The sequence below is a fragment of the Caretta caretta genome, chromosome 6 (genome assembly GCF_965140235.1).
Source record: "Caretta caretta isolate rCarCar2 chromosome 6, rCarCar1.hap1, whole genome shotgun sequence".
In the NCBI taxonomy this organism is placed as follows: Eukaryota; Metazoa; Chordata; order Testudines; family Cheloniidae; genus Caretta; species Caretta caretta.
Genome location: NC_134211.1, coordinates 24159978 through 24172121, shown reverse-complemented (window position 1 = coordinate 24172121; position 12144 = coordinate 24159978). Strand labels below are relative to the sequence as shown.

General features: G+C 43.6%; 1 protein-coding gene across 5 annotated transcripts in view; it reads right to left on the bottom strand.

Annotated features, from left to right (window-relative positions):
- Positions 1-12144, bottom strand: part of LSP1 (lymphocyte specific protein 1) — an 84298-nt gene that overhangs the window by 9297 nt on the left and 62857 nt on the right. For all 5 annotated transcript variants that reach the window (XM_048854222.2, XM_048854225.2, XM_075129323.1 and 2 more), the window contains 5 exons: positions 10338-10381; positions 9958-10039; positions 9345-9485; positions 8327-8407; positions 7295-7409 (listed from right to left, as the gene is read on the bottom strand). In XM_048854222.2, coding sequence (XP_048710179.1) covers positions 7320-7409; positions 8327-8407; positions 9345-9485; positions 9958-10039; positions 10338-10381 — 438 coding nt within the window. In that variant the 3' untranslated portion in view covers positions 7295-7319. The remainder of the gene's footprint in view (positions 1-7294; positions 7410-8326; positions 8408-9344; positions 9486-9957; positions 10040-10337; positions 10382-12144) is intronic.

Here is a 12144-nt window from a genome sequence, read left to right as displayed (position 1 = left end):
CCCAACTAATAGTCCGCCTCCTAGGCTGTAGGATCCAGTTTCAGACTGAAAGAAGGGTTCAGTTTCTAAGCCTCCAAGTTCTTTGTTGGAACCCACAGCAGTAGCTTCAATTTCTGGTCACTCAGAACTAGACAGAGATGAATTCCCTTTACATAGAACACGGGTGACAGGTTGTGGTATATTTCATGCTGCTCTCAAACCACACTTTACTCAGTCAAGAAAACAGAATCTCATTAGTTTTAGGTTTTATAATTAATTTGATCTCCCTAAAGGTAAAGTTGAGGTTGCAGGAGTGGGAGGGGCAGTGTGGGGGGAGAGAAGAGACCCTTTAGTTTTGCAGTGATCAGAGTTTTTCCATTCTTAATTGCTTTTGAGTGCAGTCATTGGCCAGGGATTTTCAGAATGATTAGGATTGTTTGCTTCATCTTTTGGGATACCCAACTTGACATACCTTAATGGGGTCTGAGCTTCAGAGAGCGGGCAAATCAGCAGTTTCTGAAAAAATCAGGTCCCTTTAAGGTGTCTCAGATTGGGCACCCAAAGCCACTAGTGACTCTGGGCCATTCCACATAGGCCAATACAGCAGGAATTTTTTTAAAAAAAATAAGAGACCAGGAGGCTTAAAACAGAGTTTCTAGAAAATAACGTGGGGTTTTTTGCGGAGAGATTCAAAAGCATCTTTTCTTGCACAGACCTAAAACATTTCCTACAAATAGCAGCATTTATATAGAACTATATTGAGGGATTTGAGTGGGGAGCACTGGCCTGAATCTAAAAATTTTCAAGCTACAGCCACCCCCACTGTCCCAACTATAGCTAAGAGAGAGTCAGTAGTTCCATTTTCAGGCACATCATGAGAAATCACACATTACACCCTTCATGGGGTTCTCATGTGGCTTAGATATTTTTCACCAGAACAGATTACCCTGGACATTGATAGGGATTACAAAACTATCCAGAGTCACAGTAAATGAAAAAAAAATCTCAAAAGCAATATAAACCTTCAGGTAATGAACCAGCCTCTAGCTATTGACTGTTAGGAGGAAGTTATCCCTAGGGGCAGGTTATCCTATAGCTGTCTACTGAAGGGTTTCTTGCACCTTCGTCTCATTCAGCCAGAGCTGGCCATTGTCAGGGACCACATACTGCACTGAATGGACCCTGATCTGACCCCGAGTGGTGATTCCTATCTACTGAATAGCAACCTCTGAAGCATCTGATCTTAGCCACGGTTAGGAGAAAGATTAATCTGTTCAAATGTGGCAGCTCCAGAGTTCCCTTATCAGTCTGCCTGAAGGGCCTAAGATGGCAGTTGATAGAAAGGGTACATTATAGTGACCACCTCATACAGAACAGAACATTGTTGGTCTTCCTATTAGTCACCCAGGGAAGCCAATGGCAACCAACTGTTCTTGTCCTCACTTCTAACTCGGGACAGACTAGTTAGCAACGAAGAACTAGTTTTAGCCACACCTGATCCCCTGCCACCCAGGCGTCAGTAACATTTGTTGGGCTAAAACCTCCACAAGCTGCCTCCTCCATTCTGCTCTACAAAATGGGCAGCACTGGCATGCACTCATCCTCTGAGCTCTCTCTCTCTCTCTCTCTGGAGCCTTCAGTCTTCTCCCAAACCTAAGCAAGCCCCAATACAATGCACTAGGGATGTCCTAGCAGAGATATGGCCAAAGCATGTCCTGGCAAGGCCTTACTATTGGGGTTTTGTTTTTTTTAACCCATCAGTTCTCAAGCACTGTAGGAGACATGGAGGCTCCTCTGCACTTCCCATGGCTTTCTGACATTCTATTGCATTTATTTTGATCACAGCTGCTCAGGTTTAACACATGGGGGGTGGGGTTGGTAAATATTAAGCGGCATTACACTGAGATCTGGTTTTTCTGGCTATTTTGGGGGGGGTTTGTTTTGTGGGTTGTTCAGTTTGTTTTTACTTGTTCACAGTTGTTTGCATCTCCATAGTCACCAGGCTTAGGGAGTAAGCTCACACAGGGTAAGCATGCAGCTATTTCCACTTCCCTAGTGAGGTTACCATAAGGGGGAATATTTCTGCATAGCTAATATAAGATAGTATGTTTCACCCCAATGGGAAATTTGATACCTGCTTCTACCTTCTGCGCCTATACACAGGCAAGAGAGCTTGATGGAATTTCTGATTCCAAACCAGCAGTCTTTAAAAAAAAACCCAACCACACAACCCACACTTTTGGGGAGGGGGGTGAAGTTTTATTTCTGAGAAGAAATGAAAACTGAAAATTCTCAGTGTTGAAGAGTCAGAACTCCAGTTTTTGCCCCTGGCCATTTTTCAGTAGCAAAAACGAAAAGAGGAAGAAAGAGGGAAATCCCCAAAAGAAGAATCTGAAAAAATTTCAATGTTTTTCCATGAAACAATTGAGAAAATAAGAATTGCTTGGCAAAACGTACTTCCTATTTTTGGATCAGCTCTAATACGCTACACAGGTGGCCAGGGAGTTAAAATTCCACTGACACAGAAAGGTGGCTTGCTACAAGACAACATTGTACTGACCTAGGCTGAGAATGGAGGTATTTTGCTTTAGTTAAAATATATCTGTGCAGATAGGCTGGTATTCTCAGGAGTCCAAGAGAGTTAGGCACCCAGATTCCATTGAATGTCAGTGAGATTTGGACATTTATCTCCCTTATGGTCTGTTGAAAAAATTCCAGCCTTATTTTTGGCTCAATCATTTAAAATCTTTCCCCAATTGCTATTTTGTTGTTAATTACATATTTACAGGGTGAGGATTCAGAAATGGCTCTGATTGCTCCTTAGGCCTAATCTATATACACAAAACTAATGAATTAACTTAGAGATTGGCTAAAAATCCTATCTAGTTGCACCAGTACAACCTCTAGAGTGGATGTAGTTACGCCTGTATAAAGGTGCTTATCCTTGTATAGTTTACGCATCTTTCCTTACAGGAATAGGTATACTGATGTAAAACACTTTTAGACCAATGTAATTACCTCAGAACTATTGGGTTTTACCATGACTATCCCAGTATAGTCAAGACAGTCTAAACTAGAAAGTTGTATAAGGCTTTAGTGAACAGAAATCTCTACTAAAACTTCAAGACAATCCTTTTAAGCAGTACCTATTTTCTTCAAACTCTTCAAATACAGCACAAGGAGCTGGTCTTCCCTAGGAAGCTACAACCTGCATCATATGAATTAGAACATGATTTCACAACCAGCATAGACAGTGCACAGGTACTGTAACAACTTGTCTGCTGGTTGCAGGAAAGGTTTAGCCATGAGCGGTTGGAACAAACACTGAACTCATGTTGTCCATGTCTAAACCGACTGCAAAGTCATATTAGTTAATGTCAAGTTTCAGAGGGTAGCCATGTTAGTCTTTAAGGTGCCACCAGACTCCTTGTTGTTTTTGTGGGTACAGACTAACCCACTTTCTTCACAGATGCAACTGAAGAAGTGGGTTTTTACCCACAAAAGCTTATGCCCAAATAAATCTGTCTTTAAGGTGCCATTAGTTAACGCTGTATCAAGATAAGCGTCTTAAGCGGCCTAATTTTCTAGCAAAGTCAACGCCAAATTGTTGCCAAGAAGCTTGCCTCCGGTGAAGTCAAATTAAACTCAAATATAAATGGTTCAGGTCACTGATCTTTAAATCTGAAGATAGTGTTTATAAAACATACTGGTTTGGAATTTTCAGGGAGGGAAAATACATTGAGAGAGTCTCATTTTAACTCTGCATGACAAGGTTTCCAAATGCTTCCCCAGTTTCGTTTTGTTGTTTTAGTTTGTTTCTGCATAGTTGCTTTGGGACGTCATCAGCTATTTGCAGTTTCCTGTAATAGTGGTCAAGAGTTCAGTTCTTCAGCCAGATGTCCTTGATTGGTGGCCCTTTTGTCTGATAGCATACAGTAGCCTCTTTCTAATGCCAAAACAAGTTTGCTTAAAAAAAAAAAAAAAAAAACCAAAAACCAGAACCTAGAAACACAGAAAATCTATTTGTTGCCTAGTAATAGTAACTCCACTGCAGCAAAGTTGGCACGCACAAAGGACACCAATTACCATCAATGGGATCTGCATTATTAGCATCAAGTGGAGCAACTAACGTTTATTATAGCTGGGAGGTTAGGCCAATTTGGCAAGAGAAGATCACTCAGTAGTTATTGAAATTTCAACCCACATTCTGTCCTATAGTGACAGTGACCCAGGGAACAAGGCAGGTCTCAGAAAGATGAGAGGGAAGGTGCTTGTTTGTTTTAGCAGTTTAAAAAGGTGTACAACTGTTTGTTTTTTGCTGTGCCTCTCCCCGCCACCTCACTGCATTTGCAATGAAGCCCAGTCTGCTGCATAGGCAAAACAACTTGCCGGGAGCTCAGTTTCCAGAATGGAGAGTAGGCCAAAGCAGGCCACACTGCATTGCTTAGCCCTACGACACATTCAGTAAAGGAAGGCTTGTTTCTGAAACCATGGACATTGGAAAGAAGAGATCATGGATTTCCAGAGGGAACAGGAGACCTTTGGAACTGGCTGTATTAGCAATCTGCACTCCTACTACAGGCTGTCTCCTAAGAGGTAGTTGTTCAATGTATTAAGACCTCTGTTGATCAAGGTTGGCAGACACTGTGGATAGTTCTCTGAAAACATCCACTCAATGTGCAGCGGCAGTCAAGAAAGTGACCAGAATGTTGGGAATTGTTAAGAAAGGGATAGATAAGACAGAAAATATCATATTGCCTCAATATATATCCATGGTACACCCACACCTTGAATACTGCATGCAGATATGGTCGTACCATCTCAAAACAAGATATACTGGAATTGGAAAAGGTTCAGAAAAGAGCAACAAAAATTATTAGGGATATGGAACGACTACCATATGAGGAGACATTAATAAAACTGGGACTTTTCAGCTTGGAAAAGAGACTACTAAGGGGGGAGAGCGGGGGATAGGATAGAGGTTTATAAAATCATGACTGGTGTGGAGGAAGAAAGAAAGAAAGTGTTATTTACTCCTTCTCATAACACAGGAACTAGGGGTCACCAAATGAAATTAATAGTCAGCACGTTTAAAACAAACCAAAGGAAGTATTTTTTCCCCACACAGAGTCAACCTGTGGAACTCCTTGCCAGAGGATTTTGTGAAGGCCAAGACTATAACAGGGTTAAAAAAAAAAAAAAACACAAACTAGATAATTTCAGGAAGAATAGCTCAATCAACAGCTATTAGCCAGGATGGACAGGGATGGTGTCCCTAGCCTCTGTTTGCTAGAAGCTGGGAATGGGCAACAGGGGATGGATCACTTAATGACCTGTTCTGTTCATTCCCTCGGGGGCACCTGGCATTTGCCACTGTCAGAAGACAGGATACTGGGCTAGATGGACCTTTGGTCTGACCCAGCATGGGCATTCTTATGTTCCTATGTTCTTATGACATGTTGTGGAAAGAGAAAGGGGACGACAATAACTAAACCCCTTCAATATGTGGTTGAAGTTACTAAGGTATTATGTGGTGGCAGCCAATCAGTAACTTTACAAGCCATCACTTGGAGACAACCTGTTTCATGAGGCTGCCAAGAGGAAGTGGAGGGTGCGGGGGAGAATGCGCAACACCCTGCCCTGCGACACTTCATAGTGAGCCTTCCAGTGGCTTAAAAAGTGGCATCATGGGGGCTCCCCATGAGCAGAAAAGCAGAGTGTGAAGGGGGACTGCGTGATGAGGAAGGGGGAGAGCAGTGCTAAACAAGATAGGTAGGGAGAGAAGACACACTCAAGACATGAAACAATCACAGAAGCAAGCGAAAGCAGAGGTGAAACCCAGCACCCAAAGCCATTTCAACCTTTTTGTCTTTAAGTACCAACATTTGGAGCCAGAGAAAGACTCTGAACTGCAGTACTGTGGCACAGCCCTCACCATTTAGAGTATTAGCTATGGCTGTCCTAGGGGAGGTCTAGTCATTGCCGGTTTGCCTTTTGAGGAGGGACTGAGTGATTCAGAGACAGGAGTCTAAGTCTCCTAGACAGGCTCAAACTAATGAAGTGGTTTATTTCCCTGGATGGGGAGGAAAACCCCTTTGGAAGTGAGCAGCAGGAACTCAGATAATGAGGTTTAACCGCACCTAGGAGAGTCAAGCTCAGCAAGGTCAGGCTTGGCACATGAAAGGAGAGTACAGCAAGGGGAATCTATGTAGATTTAGAGGACAAGATATATGATGAAAGCAGAGAGTTGAAGCAGGTTTTAGAAATGAGGAGCAGAGAGGTGGGTATGGTCACAAAGTGATCTATAGGCCTCCACGTCTGTATACACAATCCCATGGGATGGGAACGCGTGTGGTAATTAGGGAGGGATGGACGAGGTGCTTTTGTAAAGACTGAGTACTACATAAAGCTTGGAAAATCAATAAAGATTTTATGAGAAGTCAAACTCTGGTTTTTCCTGCGCAGAGCGTCACTCAGGGTGCTTTGCCATTATCACACCACTTGGAACGAGCTCTTCTTTGCCCTTAAGTCATCTACTACTGGCCACTTAAAATAGCACAGGGATATCTATTAATACAAGCACCAGGGTCCTCAGAGGGTGAGGAACAGTCTCTGGGTTTCAAGTGGGCACAGATAACATCTACGCTCTTCCCCTCCCTGCTTAACGTGACTAGACCGTTCCTTCTGTGCCACTTTATCTAGAAACAGTGCACCTTTTCACAAGATCACTCCCCACCCCACCCCCAAGCATAGGCCTGATCCAAATGCCACTGAAGTGAATAGGAATCCTTTCATTGACCTCAATGGTCACTGGATCAGGTCCCATGAACACATTGGACACAGAGGACTTGGTCCGCTTCCATGACTATCTGGAATGAACTTCAACTACCCCCCCCCCCCGCACCTACAGTTCTTACTCTTTACAGTACAAGAGATCCTATTAAGCCATGTCTAGTTCAACCAAGGCACTTTTACTCTGAGTGGGGCTGAGGTCAGTAGCTTCCATAAATAGTCTGATCTGCCAGGTAAGTTTTCTAGCTGCAGCTAACATGGGCATCCTACGCTGCACAGCTGCTAGAAAGAATTTCTTTGTGCATGCCCTTCTCCTTCTACCCCAAAGAGGATTGTTTGCCAGGAAGTAGGAACCCACCTTTTGTCCATACAGTACCTTCCAACCCACTCAAGTCTGGCTGGCAACGTAGAATGTATAGGCTGAAAAAACAACTTTTACACTTATTGTGCTGCATCGTCCTAGCTGTCCTGCCAGAGAAGTACCAGGTGGTTCTCCTACAGTCAGAGGTTTTGTCTCACCTACCTGGTTCATTGGTACTCCACACACGCTATTGCTCCGTTGCATCATCTATCAACACCTTCTTGTACTGGCCATGTCCAGTTGCTACAAACTTGTACCTCTTGCCAGAAGTGGAGGTCTGAATGGAGGAAAGAAGTGAGGATTAGGGTCCTTCCTCAAGTGTCCATCTCAGCTAACACAAATAATTCTTAATATTTAAGAAACTTAAAGAAGGAGTCAAATAAATTGAAGTCTGAGGAGCAGGTGAGGTTCTTGGACTTCAATATTTTAATGTGGCCCAGGTTCCCACATGGGGTGAGAGCTTACTATTGCCTGTTCCTACCACCTTTTTGCCTAGACAAATATGTACAATAAAATAATAATGGAGATGGATAATTATTGGAACTGTCAGATAATACAACAATTTTAAAAATCATCATGACATCAATGGTAAGATTCAGCTCAGTCAAACCTCTCCGGTAACCCTATACCAAAAGGAAAGGCCGTATCAGAGTTGAACTTCTATGGAGCCAGGACAATTCTCAATCTTGGGTCAGTACCTTTTAATGCACTATACCCATGCACCCTTAGAGGCCTCTACACCTTTCAGAACTAGAAGGCAGCCAAGAAACAGAACCCCAGGTATCTAAGCCACTCTGCACTTCCAGAAAATTAGGCTATTATTTAACAATTTTAAAAAACTTAACGATTAGCCCAACCTGTAGAGTTTCAATCCAAATGCAAATGATATCAGAGTTGGGGGGGGCAGGAGGGGAAGAAGAGAACCTTGGGCTTTCGTCCCAGCCCTTCATTAAATTAGTGGAGATGTTTCTTACAACAGATACATTTAGAAAAGAAGACAACATGCCTTCCTGTTACTGCCATGGAGGATACCTCCTTTGGCCTAGGCGTTTGCTTCCGTTAGTAGGCAACCTCAACCCATGCTCCAATATACAGGCATCCTTGTGACCTAAGGGAGAATTCTCTTGAACAAACTCAGCCCCAATACCATAAAGCAAGTGCTATAACAGAGATACCTAAGGAGAAGCTACTTACCTTGATGTTGCCTTCATTTTTGGGGGTACCCTTCTGTTCCCACATGCTTCGCTTATTCACAATATCTCCAGCTACAATATCCTGGGGACACAAGAATGAATCTCATCACCCTGCCACCAACACAGCTGAAAGCTGTTTTTGTTCCTTTCACACTTACTGAATCCACCTGCCCAATAACTATGGTATGTGGCCATGTGTTTGGGTAGAGTCACACTGGGCAGGAATATGGCTGCATACCAGGGGCATAAGACTCCCTTTTCTTAACCATCCTCCAACATTTGGTATTTTAACAGGACACTGGATCTAAGGCCCAACATGTAGGTTTTATAGGGAAAAGGTTTACAATATTAAGTATTAATAGGAAAGTTTTTTTCCTAGGAAGCTTTAAGTGAAGCAGTTTTCAAAGAGACATTTTTGCCTTGAGCCCTTTGCAACCTAGATGTTGCAGCATTGTGCCAGCACTTGAACCAGAAAATGCAATTCACTAGAAATGGAGAGTAACTGCTTTCCATTGTTCAAATTTACCACTTGCCTGTCCCAAATTTACCACTGAGCCATCGATACAAAGCAACTGGTGTGGCTCTTAGTGCAGACAAGGAAACAACCATTTTCAGCCATTCAGTTTAACTCCATTTCAAGCCAGGATAAACAAAACCAGTTTCCTTGGTATGTGCACTCTTGTAGCTGGGGCTAATCCAGGTACGGACAAAGCTTTAGTGAATTGTAGGAAGTAAAGACAGAACATCTGAAAGTTTTAACGTGGATGTCAATAGAAAAGGGGAAGAATGGGGTTTTAACCTGACATTGCTACTCCTGATACCATTGTCCTTTCAAGTCCCTACTCCACAGTGATATGCACCTGAATAATTTGAGTAAACCCAGCCAACCATGTAGCAGGGTAACTTTTCTTTCTGAAGTTCATGCTATTAGACACAGGTGCAGCCCTCTGACATGAAACAAAGAGCTATACCCCTTCTCCTGCAGTAGAGTTGTCTGGGCATATAAAACTCAGTCTTACCTTACAGGATGGGGACTTAACAGAGGACTGAGCTGCAACCTCTCCAGTCTCCCAGAGGTTTTTTGTGCTGGCTACAACCATGCTTGTGGTGGCAAGTTCAAGGGAAGATTGTCGGACAAGTTTCTGAACCTTCTCGGATGTCTGGAAACAAAGCAAATCAAAGTGAAAGTGTTCCGAGCACTTGCAGATTTTTGTGAATAGCTTCTTGGGGAAGGAGGTTGTAAATTATCATTCCGATGGATACATTAACTACAGAGTCAAAGGACAGAAACAAATAAGAACATGGAGGCTAAGTAGAAGAACATTGTGCCCATTCAGGACAGAGAAATGCAGGGATGAGACAGTCCTAGTCTGGTATAGTAAGATAGGAGAAAATGGCTTGTTCACATCTCCAGCACTCCTGCTCAAAAGCCACAAGATTCCTTATCCTGATGAATTAAAGAGCATGGAGGGATTTAGGAAAATTAGATTCAATCCCTTCCAGTATTATTATAGCTAGCTGCTAGGGCGGAGTCTACAAAGACCAAAGAAGGTGAGGACTATCCAGAACAGAATAAAGCCTATATGGGGCTGGGGACCGAGAGCATGCCACCTATGTGATTGAGCGCATCACCTCAATGGCATGAGTGTACTGCTCCAGTCTGTCATCAATCTTGGAAACAGGAAGTGGTGGCTGAGTCTTCTTCACGCTGTTGCTAGAGAAAGAAGGAAGGAGGAATTAAGTCTTATTGCTTTAAGCTCATGAGAGTGAGGTCTACCCAAGCCTCTTTTGGGAAGAATCCACTAGTTTCCTCCCATCCCCCCCGAAAGTCACAAATGCTGGTTCTGAAAGATGTTCAAGTGACCCACTAAGCAATAGGACACTGTTCCCCCTCAACCCACAATCACTTGAAATTGTGCCTTTGGTTCAGGTGTGGGTCTGCGTTACAGTAATACCCAAGTCAAAGCCCAGTGGAGAATTACCACCAGGTCATTCAGTGGAAGGAGAATTACCTTTTCTTTATGGAGCGGTTCAGGGATTCAGTTCGGTCTGTGATCTAAATGGGGAGAGATGAGAAAGAAGAGACAATCAGTTTTGCCTGCTGCCCCGAGTCCCTCATCTTAATTGGTCATAACTTGAATCAGTGAGTTCTCTCCACCCCCGAGAGATTTGGATAGTTTCAAAACTATCTTGTTTCCGCCCACCTCCCTACCTATACCCTGGAATGACTGAACCAGTCAGCCAGCCCCAGGGTGTCCCTAAAACTCCCCACTTTGCAATCAAGAGGTGGCATCTTCTTCTGCAACAGCAATGATGGTAGATGCAGGAGATCTGATGGTGCTGGACCAACAAGTTCTGGAGATGGCTTCAAAGTGGATGAGCTATCAGGAAAGCAAGCTTCCAGAGCACCATAGGATGAACAGCAGTGAAGAGTCAAACATCTGTATTTTAAAAAGCTTCCCCCACAAAGTCTCCAGCCCAGTGATTCCCTCATCTTGAAGGAAGAGTCACATATAGGGCAGAGTGCAGGAGGAAAAGCTGCATGACACCTGTACCTCGTCCATCCCCACTGAAGTCACAGCCTGATCCTGCTCTCTGAGGGTCACTAATTCCTCTGGCCACAGGAGCCACTAACATGCATGTGGGCTGCCAGTGTAAGCAGTAACCTGACCACCAAGCTTCCCTCCTCCCATCCCATCATATTCCAGCACATGGGTGACCCTGGAGCCAAGCTGCAGGGCCTCTCCACTGTAAGACTCACATAGGCTCTTGGTGATGAGGAGAATGGAAGGGTCAGGTATAGAAAGGTAAAGAGAAGAGCAAAAAAAAAAAAAAAGCAGGAAAAAGAGGAAGATGGACAGAAAATGGCATCTGTGACAGAACATAGTTTGCACTGGCCATTCCACTGCAAGAAGGCTCCAAGACAGAGGAGTGATTTAACCAGCAGAGCCTTCTGGCAAATCAAACCCTATTGAAAAACTTACTTGCAGAAGGACTTGTACAAGAAATTAGCCCAAAACAAGCTGTGCACTCACACACCAAGGTGCAGCAGATGAGCTTACATATCCCACAAGCATCTGACAAGACAAACTTGTCCAATTGCTGTGTGGACATATGCAAGATACATTAGAAGAGGCTGTTTGTAGATGCCCTCAAGCTCTATTACTTTAAACGGGGATGCATTAGGATGATCGTTCTGCTGGTTTATAGCATACTTGTTTGGGAGTATTCTCTGTAAAATGCACCTCTCGCTGAGCAGTTCATATCACATCCATTTTCTGCTCTGGAAAATTATTCTATCATCAGCAGGGCTCAGCCTGTCAGAGCTGCAACATTTCAGAGGCTGGGGAGTGTTTGCAGTTTGAGCTCAGGACTGTGAATCCAGAAACAGAGAATCAGCCCTCTATTCCCAGCTCAAGCAGCAAGTTAATTGGCAACTTGGGCAGGCTGTAGATCACCATCTGTGTCTGGGCTTCCAAAGAGTAGCGATAGCACATCACACCCCGCATCTGTTGGGTATTTACAGTAATTTTTGTAATCCTTGGAGGAGAGGTACTATACAGGAACAAGGGATTGCTCTGTTGTTCCATTCCCCCACCAAGAGTCCAGCATTAACACTGCTCGCATGTCCAGAGAGCTATTACAAGTACAAACCGGAGAAGTTGCTTCATTTCTGCATGACACACTAAAGTCTATTCACAGCCTTTCTGCACTGCTCATTTACTGGAGCCCTGCTCCCCAGCCCAGACCTTCACACTGATGAACTTTCTGAACTCCTTGATTTGTTTAGAGGACAGAAGCGAACATTATAAATATCTA